This window comes from Myotis davidii, unplaced genomic scaffold (genome assembly GCF_000327345.1).
Source record: "Myotis davidii unplaced genomic scaffold, ASM32734v1 scaffold1238, whole genome shotgun sequence".
NCBI lineage: Eukaryota > Metazoa > Chordata > Mammalia > Chiroptera > Vespertilionidae > Myotis > Myotis davidii.
The window spans coordinates 496,070-511,579 of NW_006289106.1; the positions used below are offsets into that span (position 1 = coordinate 496,070).

At 50.6% G+C, this 15,510-nt stretch overlaps 1 protein-coding gene across 1 annotated transcript in view; it reads left to right on the forward strand.

The window, feature by feature from the left end:
* CACNA1A (calcium voltage-gated channel subunit alpha1 A) overlaps positions 1-15,510 on the forward strand; it is a 259,443-nt gene that overhangs the window by 108,078 nt on the left and 135,855 nt on the right. The window contains exons 5-7 of the mRNA XM_015562412.1: positions 5,720-5,811; positions 8,189-8,341; positions 12,250-12,443. Coding sequence (XP_015417898.1) covers positions 5,720-5,811; positions 8,189-8,341; positions 12,250-12,443 — 439 coding nt within the window. The remainder of the gene's footprint in view (positions 1-5,719; positions 5,812-8,188; positions 8,342-12,249; positions 12,444-15,510) is intronic.

Genomic DNA, 15,510 nt, shown 5'->3' on the forward strand with positions numbered 1-15,510 from the left:
GTTCAAACGTGTTTTGAGATAGGCAAGGTCACTGGTCTCCCCGTGACCTGATGCCGCGAGTAATGGATGTTCTTCATTCCATTGCCTCTTACTCCTCTCCGTGCTGTCCCGGAGACCAGCGACCCCGCCTTTCTCCAAACACTTCTGCCCTTGATCCCCCGGGATGGACACTCTCTGCTAGGTCCTGTCCCCCCTCTGTGACTTCTCCCTCTTTGTCATCATCTCTTCCTCTTCTTGTCTTTCACAATGTTGCTTTTCCTCAACATTCCATTGTGGCCCTTGGCTTTTTTTTTCTTTATCTATCTACTCTGGGATCTCTAGTCTACCATAATCCTATGCTACTCCTTACTCACTCACCAGATATTTAGTGGGTTTCTGCTAGGGCAGGCCATGGAAAGTGCTTCAGGTGCTACAAGAATAAAAAGTTTTCTCTACTCTTGGAGCTGACGTTCTAGAAGAGGACGTGAATACTAAGCACAACTTAATAGACAACACAATTTGAGAGCGTGAACGGCCTCTTTAGCCAGAGGTGCCTGGAAAATGCTCTCTGAGAAGGCAAAATTTAGGCTACGACCTGAAGGATTTGAAGAGGCCAGCTAAGACAAGAGGGAGAGAGTTGAGGGGATGGGCCAGCACTTAAAGAAAAAGAAATGGCCAATGTGTCATGCCCATGGTAGGAAAGGCAGAGCAGAAAGAGTGATCAGAGTGGGAGGCATGGCCTGCAGGAGTCAAGACACGGAGGTCTTGTGGTCATGGCGGAGTTTAGATTTAATCTAAGCTTATGGGATCCAGTGGAAAGTTGTGACAAGAGAGGCACAGAGAACTGGCACCTCAAACTCAACGGGTCCACAACCAGCTTTTGATCTTCCTTCGAATCCACCCCTTCCCCCGTCTTCCCCATCGCAATCACAGCAACTCCTTCCTTCAGATAGCCCAGGTCAGAGCCCCACAGTGGCCCTGATTCCTCTCTCTCCCACTCCACGCTCCATCCTCCCACTGCAAGCCCGGGTGGCTGCTGGACTGTTCTCCATAGTGCTTCCCACCATTTGACCTACTATGTGTTTTACCATTGTCACTCTGTTCATGGCGGCATCCTCAGGCCCTACCTGAGCACACAGCCCATAGTAGGTGCTAATAAACCTTGTTGGATAAACAAATGCCCATCTCTCAGTGGTTCATTCAGACCAGGAAGCCGTTCTTTCCTTTCCTGTCATCCCTCCTGTCATCCCCACCGTTGCCCTAGCCCAGTGGTCGGCAAACTCATTAGTCAACAGAGCCAAATATCAATAGTACAACGATTGAAATTTCTTTTGAGAGCCAACTTTTTTAAACTTAAACTATATAGGTAGGTACATTGTTATTAACTTAATTAGGGTACTCCTAAGGCTTAGGAAGAGCCGCACTCAAGAGGCCAAAGAGCCTCATGTGGCTCGTGAGCCGCAGTTTGTCTACCACAGCCCTAGCCCCATCCAGGGAGCCCTGTGACGGGGAGAACTGGGGTTCTGGAGTGCTGGTGTCCAGGGTCCAAGGTCTTACTCGGTGATGTGGATCTCCGTGCATCAGTAACACCTTTGGGCTTTAGTGTCCTGCTCTGTAAAATGGGGCTCACTCATCCTGCTAAATGCTGGGATGCAGGAAGGAATGGATGAGCCCAGGCAAGCTCCCTGGTGCACAGCAATCAATGGCAGCTAAATATAAATCGGGGCCTCCTTTGTACTCCCACTGCCTTTGTCCTACTTCCAGCCCTCATTACGCCGGCCTGCTCTGCGGCTCCCTCCTAGCTCCTGCCCCCATCACCACCAATCTGTCCTTTCAGCTGTCAGGCTTGTCTTCCTGACGCCAACCCCAATCACATCCCTCCCCTGCTCCGAAACCTTACATGACTTCCACTGTCCGCACGACAAGACCCGCCTCCTCAGCCTCCCGTTCACAGCCTCCACCAGCCTCCACCGTGCAGCCCACCGATGGCATATGCACACACACCCTGAGCAAAGACTCCGCCTCTGCAGGTGCTCTCGGCCAGAGAGGCCTGCCTTCGCCTCCCCTTCTCCTTCTTCCTTCTCACCTTTCCAGGGAGGAGACCAGGAGGCAGGCCATCTTGGGTGCTGGCAAGGATGGCCCTGGGCAGGAGGGAAGTTCTGCCTTTCTGAGGCTCAGACAAGTCCCAGCAAAAGCCACACAAGGAGAAAACACAGGGCTGGGGTTTAGCCCCAGCTTTCAGATTTTGCGAACTTGGTGCTGTGCTGCCTCCTCAGACGCGGGCTCCGCGATGATGATGATGATGATGATGATGATGATGATCTGTCCCCAGCCCTCCTGTCTGTATTCACTTCCTCCTCATTCCTGCCTCCTACAGCTCTGGGACCAGAGGACTGGAATCTCATCCACTTACTTGTGTGATCGTCTCTAGGGCAGGGTTGAGTTCACCTCAGCGTTCCATTATGTCTAGCACAACCTGATCTAGATCCATTAGCGTTCCCCTGGAACAATGCAGCTGCTTCCTCCCCAAGTCTTTCAGCTTTTGGACTTATCCCAGGGGGGTCTTATTCTCTATGTCAGATCATGTCTCTCCTCTACTCAGAACCCTCCATAGCTCCCACCTCACTCAGACCAAAAGCCAGAATCCTCCTAAAAAGCCAGTGGCCTACAAGGTCTCAGCCCCTCCCTGCCCTCACATCCTCCTACTGTCACTCTGGCTCCCTTGGCTCCCGCCACACTGGCCTCTGCACTGTTCCTCAAATGCACCAGGTATAGTTATGCCTTAGGACCTTTGCACTGTCTATCCCTCTGCCTCGAGTTTCCCCCTGACTTATTCATGAGCCTCACCCCCTATCTTTCTTCACATCTTTACTTCAGTGTCTCTTTCCACGGGCCGGCACTGTCCAGGACTTTCACCACTGGCCATATGCAGCCATTAAGCACCTCAACTAAGATGTGCCCTAAGTGAAGAATATGCGCCAGATTTCAAAGGCTTCCTCCAAAGAAAATAATGTATAAAACGTATTATTAATAAATATTTCATGTTGATTGCCTGTTGAAATGATAATGCTTTGAATAGACTGGGTTAAAGAAACCATGTTATTAAAATTAATTTCACATGGTTTTTTTTTTTTACTCTCATAATGTGGTTGCTAGAAAATTACAAATTTCACACGCAGCTCTTAGTGAAGTTCTCCTGGGCATTCTTATCACTGAGCTACTTCCTTGCCAGATGGTAAAGAACCATTGCTTTCCCCAACTGATGTTCGTGTCATTACCCCCCTCATCCTGCCCCGTGTCTCTGATGTTCCCCTTCCCCCTCCCTGCATTGCTTTTCTCCCTCGTGCTCATCACCCTGACACCCAGCATATTTGTTGGGTTCATTCTTGGTGCCCCCAGAATCTCTGTCTCCAGGACAGGACAGGGCCCAGCATGTTGTAGGTACTCAGCTAATGTTTGTGACTTCAATGAAGACTCGAATGATGCCTGTCATTTGCTCTGCACACTCTAACCAACTATCTGCCAAGAGGGGGAGAAAGTGAGATGTCGAAATAGAATGGTGTTTGAGGAACTCAAAGGAATATGACAACGTTGGTAGAGGAAGAGAAAAATAGAGTAAATTGAATTGGAAGTTATTTGGGGTTGTATGGCATGGCTCCCTCCTGTACTCCAGCTTCATGGCACCATCTCGTTCCTTGAATTTACCGAGCTTCTTCCCACCCATGTTCTCTGTCTCAGCCATTCCCTTAGTCTAGAAAGTTCTTCCCCTACTGACCAGACTCCTCATCATCATCCATGAGACCTCAGCTTGAGTCGGATCCTCCCTGGGTCCCAGACTAGTTACTATGACCTGCTGTGTGCTGTCAGAGCCGCTGTCTTCTGGCTCTCTCTAAGAATGCGTCATACCAGTGGTGGGTTCATTCATTGTGTCCATTTTCTTGTTAAACATTTTTCTTCTGTATCAGCTCCATGGGGCAGGGAGAGTCTTGTGTGTTGCACTGCCTGGCACATAGGACATACTCAGATGCACATTTGTTGATGGTGGAAAAATAGGTCTGTCCAATCTAAAATGCCATCTCTGCCCTAGGAGTAATCTTGAAAAAGAGTTGGGAACAACCCCTGTCTTAGTTTGGGGTGCCTCAGAATAGACCCTGAAACAAGGATTTAGATGCGAGTAGTTCATCTGGGAGGTGACCCCAGGAAGTGTGGATGAGCAGGTCATTCTGGTAGGCAGCTGGGATCAATCCCTCTTGGGAACACATCTTAGGGCCGTTTGGAATAAGAGGTGAGGAAGCCTGGGAATTGATCCACGTACTCCGAGCAGTCTCTGGTTGCAGGCTGCTCCCACAGGGGCCAGTCTCAGTTTTGGAGAAAGCTCTCAGTCAAAGAGATGCAGGTACTGGTTGTTACAGGCCCAAGTGGTAAGGTCCAGACCCCTGGCAAAGACTGATGACACCTTCAAATTATTTGCTTAGCCACCCTCCACTGGTTTCCAGCATCTCTTGTCCATCATCTGAAGTGACGGTGACAGCCTTTTCTGCTGAGTGGCTCCGTGGTAGCTCATTCTACATCACTTACCTTGGAAATGGACTCGTTCAGGAAACAGGTCAGGGAGGTTCCCCAGGGAGCCTTAGGAGGAGGCGCTGCGGGACCCCTTTTCTCAGCAGTAACACTTTTACAAATGAGGTCTTAGTAGGTGGGGTCTTTCCAGGTGGGGCAGGGCCTACAGAAGGCTTCTCTTACCTGTATTTGCAAGAGTGACGCATTCTGACCTGAGACTTGGGGTCTGTGGCTGCTTTCTAGAGCCAGTGCCAGCTGGTCCACACCATCAGGGCCACACCTCTTCTTGGTTTGTTCATTCTTCCATTTATTTACGAGTAGCTTCCTGTGTGCCGGGCACTATGCCAACCACTTTGCAACTATCAATTCATGTAATCCTCACAACCCTTTGCGGTGTACTGTTGTTTGAAGTGTGGTGTTGAGTACTGTACTCTCAGGTACTGTCATCGCATTATACGAAGGGGGAAACTGAGGCAGGGAGCAGCGAAGTGACTTGCCCAACGTCACCCAGCTGGGAAGTGGCAGAACTAGGATTTGAACCCATGTAAATATATTTTATTGATTTTTACAGAGAGGAAGGGAGAGGGATAGAGAGTTAGAAACATCGATGAGAGAGAAACATCGATCAGCTGCCTCCCGCACACTCCCTACTGGGGATGTGCCTGCAACCAAGGTACATGCCCTTGACCGGAATCGAACCTGGGACCCTTGAGTCCATAGGCCGACGCTCTATCCACTGAGCAAACCGGTTAGGGCTAGTCCGGGCTATGAATACTGAACTGCTTTCCTGCCAGTTGGTAAAGAGCACCAAGCCCCTAAAGGCTCTGCCATTCTCCCGTCTCTCCCCCAGTGCCTCCAGGCTCCCCCCAGTCCATTCTGATGGTGGCTGTGAAATGTATTGATCATCACCCCACCACATTCCATTCCTCCTACTCCAGCATTTATTTTCATCAACCACCCACCTGTTGGGGGTCAAAAATCACGTGTTATCCCGTGAAGCCGGCAACATTTAACACTGTTTTTACAGGTGACAGAACTGAGGCCCCGCAATGGTAACGTCACCTGCCTGTGGTCACCCAGCCAATAACTGACACCATCACACCCCAAGCACCCCGCCCACCTGTCTGACCCTGACCCTGAAACCCACCCTCTGTTCTCCACTCTGGTCTCTTTCTTCCAGCATCTTGGCGACAGTTGGGACAGAGTTTGACCTACGGACGCTGAGGGCAGTTCGAGTGCTGCGACCGCTCAAGCTGGTGTCTGGAATCCCAAGTGCGTGAGTTTCCGATCCTGGCAAGGGGTCTGCTCAGGGCCCTGGAGTCGTCGGTTTCCCCCTGCATCTCAGGAGGGGCCCCCGGGGGGTTCCCTACCCTGTGTCGGGGCAGCCTCCGCTTTGGGGAAGCTCCCCAGGGAACCCTCAGGAACCTGGCTTCGGGTCTGGGTGAGCTCCTGAAAGCAGGCCAGGAGCCTCATCCATAACCACAGTCCCCATTTGTGGAGCGTCTGCCGTCTCCCAGGAGCCACGCTAAGTGCCACACGTCATCTCATTCAGTACTCGCGGCCCTGCGAAGCTGCTAGTCCTGAAATCTCCATTTTACAGATGGGGGAACAGGCCCAGGGCGGCTGAATGCTTTGATCAGGGGGCCGTGGCTGCTAAGTGGCAGAACCAGGCGTTGGCAAGCGCGGCCCCACGCCTGGGCAGTAACCCTGGTGGCAGTAACTGTTCCCGTTTCTGGAATGCCTGTGTGGTGTACCAGGCACTGCCCAAAGAGCTTTAAATGCATTATTTTAGTTCATGATTGTAATCACCCCAGAAACCCGTTTTACAGATGCAACGGCTGAGACGCAGAAAGGTTAAACTGCTCACCTGAGTTCCTGCAGCTTTTTGGTGGCGAGCCCCGAAGTCCGTTCTCGTTCCACCCTGCTTTCTCATTCTTCTCCTCCAGCCTCTGGCGGTGGCTGCAAGATTCAGGGTCAGGGTTATGTTCAGCTGCAAAACCCGAACAAACACTGAGCTGGCCTTTTTCTGTCCTGCGGCCTCAGTTACTATGTACCAGGCACTGTTCTAAGTATTTGCCATTTTTAAACTAATTTATCCTCATAACCAAGCCTGTGATGTGGGTTCTCTTACTGTCACCATTGTCATTGGTGTCATTCTTCGGGTTCATTGCCATCCATATTTAAAGCGTAGGATTTCCCAGAAGACCACCAGCAGGGTCTCCTTGTAGAACGAAGGCACTTCTAGCCAGGTGTCTGCAGGGTCCCAGCAGGTGCCTGCATTATTTTAAATTAAGAGCCATCCCCAAGCTAACACGAACAGGAGTCTGACATGTCAGGGGCTTTGCTAGGTGTGAACTCCCTCATTTAATTGTGGGAGGGAGGCACGGTTGTCATGCCCATTTACAGGTGGAGAAACTGAGGTTCAGAAGGGCTACTTGACTTGTTCAAGGTCACATTGCTAGCAAGTAGATGACTAGGGCTGCCTGGCCCCCTCAGAGCAGACTTAGGTGTTCAGGTGCCCCGTCTTTATGGGGGGAGTGGGTTGTCAGGAGGGAGGAAATGAGGGAATGGGGTGTGAATAGCACCAGGGTTGTCCTCCAGTGTGAGGCAAGGAGGCTGGCCTTTTGTACTCTCTGGTCAATTGTTGGGGGTGAGAGGTGGGGGCAGCAACAGTCTCCCAGGTAAGGCATCACTTTGTAACCAAGGGCAACCCTGTGAAGAGGAGGGGAGCTGGAAGCCCTTAGCAGCCAATGCTCGCAGCAGCTGGAGGGTGGATGCCCCCACAGCAGAGGGGTTCTGGCTTGGCCTACGGTGCCACGCTGCCTCCATTAGCATCGCCTTCCATTTTGGACCCCTTGGGGTAGCATAGTCCCCTTGGGCCATCTCCACAGTGTCCCTCTCGTGCTAGGGTCTCCACCTGTCAGGAGGTGCTGGTCTGGGCCGCGCAAAGTTCTCTCATCAAGAAGCCAGTCCCAGGTTATATGCCGGAACCCTAATTTTAACCACAGACTTTCCCAGTAGATAGCCCAGCGGTCACAAACATGGGCTCTGACACCACTCAGACCTGGGTTTGAATCCCGGCTCTGTTGTTTCTCACGCCCTTGGGTGAATCACAACCGCTCTCTGTGCCTCGCTCCCACCTCTGCAGACGGGGATCATTTTACACGTGCGCCCACCGCGTGGCGGGCTTGTGCTAGAAGCCAGGGAAATTACGTCTGGTTTCCCTGGATTGGAACTGGGAGGCCGACTGCTTGCCCGTGCAGAGTTGCTACTTGTCTACATGGTGCCTTGGGCACAAATGAGGAAAAGAGGCCCTTGTTGGTGGGAAAAAAATTAGTAAAAGGCGCCAGGCTCTGAGAGAGCCACCCAGCACCTGGGCCCATGGCTCAGAAAGCAATGGATTTCCACTCCTTTTAGCCCACAGGTTCATCAAATGACACAGCATAGAGCAAATACTTTTTTAAAATAAGTGCTTTTAAAAATCAAGGGGGATTGTTCCTATTATAATAATAAAGACTCTGTGTGTCCTTTCTTCACCATCAACCATCCCCAGCCTCCCGTGGGCTCTGGGTTCCCTCAGAAGCATGGTGGGGGGGGGCCTTCTGGGAAACTGCTCACGGCCATGGGGCATCTCTCCTTGTCTCCCCAGGTTTACAAGTCGTCCTGAAGTCGATCATGAAGGCGATGATCCCCTTGCTGCAGATCGGCCTTCTCCTATTTTTTGCAATCCTTATTTTTGCAATCATAGGTTTAGAATTTTATATGGGAAAATTTCATACCACCTGCTTTGAAGAGGGGACAGGTAGGTCCGAACCTCATAATGTGTTTTTTCCCAACCTTGCTCCCGTGTATTTTCCTCCCCTGGGGACAAGCTCCTGGGAGGGCTCTGCAGGGTTCACTTCTCCGGGAAGCTTCCAGATGCACTGCGGGCAAGACGGGGGCATAGCAGCACCCCAGATCCTGTTTTTGCCAGGGCCTTGCTTTGGGGTTCCCCAGAAGCTGTCCCAGGCGTCAGTGGTTTATTTGGGTAGTGGTCCCAGGAAGTGCCATCGGGGGCGTGTGGAAGTCAGACAGGAAAGGGAAGACATCTCGTAAAGGGGTGTTAAGCAGATTCCCACTGTGGGCAGCCAGGGCTCGGTCCCATTGGGCACCTTGGGGGGACAGCAGAGGACACACAGCTCAGCGCCGTGCCCCTGAGGAGTGAGGGAGCTGGGCACTTATTCACTGACTATTGCCCATCACTGGTGAGGACGGCTCCTAGGTGGGCACAAAGGTGTTTTCGGGTGGGAGCAGGCAGGGCAGGTGGCAACAGGATACGGACAGGGTGCCGGCCGTCTCTGCCAAATTCCCTGGCAGTGCCCACAGCCCACGCTGAGTCCCAAAGCAGGAAGAGGAAGGGCCCCCGGGCTAGGGGTCTGGTTGCTTTCTGGGTGGTGACCTGCAGAAGGAGAACAGGGGTAACTTCCGCATGTGCCTCAAACACTCCAGCTGGGAGTCCTGGCACTGACCCGTCAGAACAAGGTCCTGGGCCCTCTCCGTCCACGCTGCGTAGTGTCAGCCCCTCAGTGGCTGGGGCAAGAAGAATGGGTGTGGGGCCGGCAGGAGGAAAGCCAGGAGTGCCACCCCTCCCCCCCCGCCCCTGCCCCGGGACTCAGCTCTGAGTCAGCAGTGTGGCAGGGCAGTGTCCCCACTATCCACACACTCGGAGACCCAATAGCTTCCAGATATATTTTCCGTTAAATCCCCTGCTACCAAGAACCAACTGGAACCGGATAAGGAGGGAAGCCTGTGTGTCAGGATTTGGACCACTGGTTGTCCCAGCGCAAACGGGCTGGATGGCAGCGCTAGTCCTGGGTCCGGGGCTCCGTGAATTGAAGGAATGGACAGAGCGGACGGTGGAGCCGAAAGAGACCCCACGTAGGAAAGAGAGAGGTTGTAGGCAGGTCTTGCTGGGAGAAGGTTCTGCCCTGGAGAGCCTTCCCACCCACCTGCTCTGCCGTGACCCCCACACGGCTCGGCCCCCCTCCTCAGGGGAAAGGAAACCCCAGGAGGAAAGGTTTATTTGAGGTGCTTTTTTTTCCTTTTTTTTTTTCTTCTTGCTTCTCCTGTCTCCTTCTCTCCTGAGCTTGTGCAGTTCGCTCAATATGGGATGTCCTAATTATTTCTTTCCCCCATGAAGAAGGTGTTAATTGAGGCAGAGCTATTTCTGCGCCTGGCCTCGTCACCAGGCGGGAATTCGAGGAGAGAGGCAGGGCAGGGCCCCCCGGAAAAAGCAGCCAGGAGCAGAGAAACCAGGACATCTGGGTCCTAGATTTGGTCACTTTGTTGGCTTTTTTTTTCCTTTCCAGCCAAGAAGACACATGACTTGGGCTTGGGTCTGAGTGGGGTTGTGAGGGGACAGGCGTGGGAGGGGCCCCCAGAGGTGGGGAGCCTCCGTTTAGGAAGATGACTGAGGAGCTCACGATGAAAATTATAAGGCATGTGAGTAAGAGACAGATATATACAGACACCCAGGCAGCAGGTTAATTTTAAAATATATTTATAACCTCAGACTCTGGACGGTTGCTTTTCCAGAAGCAGCACTCCGCGTGTTTCACGAAGGGAGGCAGGGAGTTGAGGGGGATCGGGATCAAGAACGCCACTGGGCAGAGCCGCTAAAGATAGACGCGTTTTCCGTTGCATTTCTTTGTCATCAGGAGCCCGGGTCCCATGCACCCAGCACTGTGCTAAATGCTCACAGAAACACAAAGAAAGCCCTATCCGATTTGGCTCAGTGGATAGAGCGTCGGCCTGTGGACTGAAGGGTCCCAGGTTTGAGTCTGGTCAAGGGCATGTACCTTGGTTGCGGGCACATCCCCAGTAGGGGGTGTGCAAAAAAGGAATTCTACCCACTTTCCAACAGCTTCCAAAATAGTTTAAGGAGACAAGAGCCCTCCTTTGCGACCAATTTATAGTAAGGAAAACGAATGCAAGATGTTATCCCTGTGCTATTAACACGCGAGAGCTACTGCCGCCCTGAGGACAAGGAGGGACCAGTGGTCAGTGGGGTAACAGGGTAGGAATGGAGCCAGACTTGGGCACAGGGTGAAGGCAGAAGGTGCCCAGCAGAGGCAACCTTCCCAACAAACTGGTTCTCATTTCGTATAGGAGCCCATGATCTTTTTTTCGCCCTGCCCTGAGCCTTATGTTTAAACCATGGCCCCTCCACCAGGTCCAGGTTGAATGGGAAGGCGTTCCCAGCCCCTTAAACTAGTGACACTTCTGAGAGCTGTGGGCATTAGTTTGTAGGACTTCGAGTTTCTGTTTAACTCAGCTTCAAAGGCCAATGAGATGCCTGCGTTCCCTGCTGGTGTATGTCCCTGTGCTGCGTGGAGGCTGGGGCCTGGTGCGCACAGCCGGGACCACATGCACTGAGCTGAGTTTTCATTTAGTGGGAAGCTTGAGTTTGCACACTCAGCTGTCTGTTTTCTTGGTGGAGAATGTCACTCCCTGAAAACCTTCAGAAACGTCACTCCCTGAAAGGGTCCTCTCCCGTCTGCCACTCTGGTCCGCTGGGGACACGCCCGGGACGTGTGCTCCGCTGGCTCCAGGTGCTCACACAGGCGTCTCTCCCTCCCGATCAGCCCCTCGGAATTTAGGCCCGACTGTCAGCCCCAACCCCACTTAGCCGAGAAGCTGTCTTTGGTTTCTAGCAAAAGGCTCATCCTTTCGCACGTGTCTCTCTACTGGTGGCATTTTCACAATCTGCCTCCTGCTTTGTGGGGAGAAAGCTTAGCTCCTGTGCCTGAGAGGAAGTACTGTGTGTACTGGCCTTCATCGCCCCCAGAACAGCTCCCCGAGCCCAGCACATCTCAAAGAAAAAAAAATCAGGCTACAGAAGGATAACACAGTGTGATGGACCACTTTGCCCTAATGGAGTCTGGAGAACACCGCACCCAACTACCTCACAATGCACACAGCACATTGACCAATGTTGACTGTATTCGGGACCATCGAGCACATCTTGACAGATTTCAAAAGACTGAATAATACAGAACATATCCACTAGCCACAGTGCAATTAAGCTGGAAATCGGTAACAAAAAAGACCATTCTAAATGTGTCTGGAAGTTAGGAGACATGGTTATTTGTGGGTGAAATAACAGGATGTCTGCGATTTTCTTTAAAAATATTCTAGTGGCAAGGCAAAGTGTGGGAAGGGGATGTAGATGAAACAGGAGTGGCCCTGAGTTGATAAATGTTGAAATTGGTGAAAGATACATGGGAGTTCGTTATACTACTCTATTTTACATATCACTGACAAGTTGTTTTCTTTTAAAGCGAAATACTTCTTGGTTATCCCTGGGTCAAAGAAGAAATAATAGTGGAAATTGCCAAATATTTCACCTGAACAATGATGACACATGACAGAATTTACGAGGTGCAGCTAAAGCCACACTTACAGAGCAGTTTATAGCTTTAAAGGAAGTTAATTCATCTAAAAAAATGTAGGGAGAGTAATAAAGCTTAGAGAAGGCTTTATTGAAAGGCTTTCATGAAATGGAAAACAATGAATAGATCAACGAAGGCAAGTGCTGGGTTTGCTTTTAACATAATTGATAAATTCATCCCAATAACCCTTTTTTCCCCAACAGCATTGCATCTTCCTGGGCCCCTGCTTCTCAGAGCTTTTCCCAGGCTCCTCCTGACTTTTCTCCCTTCCCTTTCACAGACGACATTCAGAGTGAGTCCCCGGCTCCGTGTGGGACAGAGGAACCCGCCCGCACCTGCCCCAATGGGACCAGATGCCAGCCCTACTGGGAAGGGCCCAACAACGGGATCACTCAGTTCGACAACATCCTGTTTGCAGTGCTGACTGTTTTCCAGTGCATCACCATGGAAGGGTGGACTGACCTCCTCTACAACGTGAGTGAGGAGGGCTGGAGAGAGATGGCCCCCCGGGGCCAGCCAACTCCTGAGGCTGCAGTGGGGGTGGGGACCCTGAGCCAGGGAGGCAGCCCAGGGACAACTCAACATGTTTGCAGAAGAGCAGGCCTTTGAGGATGGGTGGGGCGGGGGCGGGGAGCGGGGATTGGTCATCCTCAGAGCTCTTAAGTAGGGAAGGCCCCTCGGGACATGGGAATCCAGAGGGCACGCGGATGTTGAATACTTTTTCACTGTGCAGGTGTTTAAATATAATTTTAGATGTTTTAATAATACAGGCACTTCACCTTGCTTTACTGCATTTTGTCCATTGTGCTTCACAGATATATTTCTTTTTCTTTCCTTTCCTTTTTATTTTTTTTTTATTTTTTACTATTTGAAGGTTTATGGCAACTTGCTTTGAGCAAATCTGTTGGTTTAACTTGTAAATAAGTCATTTCTTTAAACTCTCACTAAAGTCTGGGACAGAAAAGAGAGAAGATTGGGAGCAGAAGAGCCCACCTCAGGTTTTGGGTTTGGTTTTCAGTTTTACTGAGGTCTCATTGACATCAGACAACTAGAGTGTGAGGTGTGCAGCATAATGACTGGACTTACATCTACTGTAAACTGATGACCACAGTAAGTTTGGTTAACACCCATCACCTCATATAGTTACCCAGAAAATGGTTCTTTTTCCTGCGATGAGTACCGTTAGGATCCGCTGTCTTAGCAACTTCCTGGTGTCCCAGACAGGAGTGATGACTAGAGTCACCGCATCTAGAGTTGTACATTACATCTTGTCTGGAGGTTTGTATCTTGGACCAGCTTCACCCAGCTCCCTCTCTCCTGCCTCAAATCTGATCTCTTTTTCTAAGAGTTTGGTTTCTTTTGACTCCAGTATGGGTGAGATCATACAGGATTAGTCTTTCTCTGGTTTATTTCACTCAGTATAATGCCCACAAGCTTCATCCACATTGTCACAACTTGCAGGATTTCCTTTTCTTATGACTGAATAGTATTCCATGGTGTGTGTGTGTGTGTGCGTGCGTGTGTGTGTGTGTGTGTGTGTGACATTTTCTTTACCCATCCATTCATTGGCGGGTACTTAGGTTGCCTCCATGTCTTGACTATTTTGAATAATGCTGCAATGAACATGGGGGTGTAGATATCTCTTCAATTTAGTGTTTTCATTTCCTTTGAATAAATATCCAGAACTGTAATTACTGGATCATATGGTAGTTCTATTTTTAATTTTTGAGGAACTACTGTTTTCCATAGTTGCTGAATCAACTTACAGCCCAGCCCCACCAACAGTGCACGAGGGTTCTTTTTCTCCACATCCTCGCCATCACTTATTTTGTGTTTTTGATGATGGTCATTCTAAAAGGCACAGTGTGGTGCCTGCTTGTTCTGCCTCGGAGATCCTTACCTTGTTGAGCCACAGACCACTTCGTCATCTGACGATTTTAAAGGCATAAATTAAAAGAGATGGGATGGCAAAGGAAGCCGAATGCATTGAAATTGTTACCAAAATATTTTTTAAAACAGATCTGTGAGTTTGGCTCAGTGGATAGAGTGTCGGCCTGGGGACTGAAGGGTCTCGGGTTCGATTCCAGTCAAGGGCACATGCCCGGGTTGCAAAATCAATCCCCAGTAGGGGGCGTGCAGGAGGCAGCCAAGCAGTGATTCTCTCTCACCACTGATGTTTCTCCTCCTCTCCCTTTCTCTCTGAAATCAATAAAAATATAAATAAATAAATACAGATCCGTGATGCAGTTTTAGACTTTATAGCCCATTGCCAGTGGACCTGGTGATGGTTCAGAGAAATCCCGTCGTTTCATGAGAGAATTAAGCTCAAAAGAAGTTGTGCGATATCTGTCAACTGTATGCGATTTCTGGTGGTGACAAGCGTTGCGGTTCTGTCCAGACAGCTGCCTCCCTTCATAGTGGAAGAAAATACCCATCTCCTGTGGAAGTTTGGAAAGTGAACGATTAACTTTGTTCTCTTCACACTCACAGGCTCCCTGAATTCTATCCTCAGGAGTCCCCAGGGTCCCCCCACCACCACCAACAACAACAGTTGAGACTAAGGGACTCTCACAGGTGACTTCTTCAGTCCCTGGGCCTAGAAACTCTCAGAGGAGGTGACAGTTTAGGTGATAGGTGGGTCCTCGCAGTGGGATTAGTGCCTTTATAAGAAGAGACACCGAGCCCTAGCCAGTTTGGCTCAATGGATAGAGCATCGGCCTGCGGACTGAAGGGTCCTGGGTTTGATTCCGGTCAAAGCCTCATGCCCAGGTTGTAGGCTCAATCCTCAATTGGGGATGTGCAGGAAGCAGCCTATCAGTGATTCTCTCTCATCATTGATGTTTCTATCTCTTTCTCCATCTCCCTTCCTCTCTGAAGTCAATAAAAATATTTTTTTAAAAATAGAAGAGACACCGAGAACGTAGTGTGTGTGTCCATCTCTCTGTCTCTGTCGCTGTCTCTCTCTCCTCCTCCTCCTCCTCCTTCACCTTCTCCTCCTCTTTCTCACCTCTCTGTGGTTTCCTATGTTTCTCTCACTATTTATTTCTCCATTAATGTTAATTAAGAAGGCAACAAAACGGTGTTGTAGTTGGTGATTATAAACACACTAGAGGCCCGGTGCATGAAATCCATGCACTTGGGGGGGGGGTGGTCCCTCAGCCTGGCCTGCACCCTCTCACAGTCCTTGAGCCCTCAGGGGATGTCCAACTGACAGCTTAGGCCCGCTCCCCGCGTGAACCAGGCTTCTGGCTGAGCGATGCTCCCCCTGTGGGAGCGCACTGACCTCCAGGGGGCAGCTCCTGCGTTGAGTGTCTGCCCCCTGATGATCAGTGCATGTCATAGTGACCGGTCATTGTGCCGTTCAGTCAATTTGCATATTAGCCTTTTACTATATAGGATGCCCCTTGATAAATGATTGCTAATGGTTGAAGCTGATCTTGGCCCTAAGCCATTTTTCATTCGTAGATGTTCATTTTGGCCAATAGCCAAGCATCAGATTTGGGGGGCCTGTAGATGACATTTTCATTCAACGAGCCTTCGT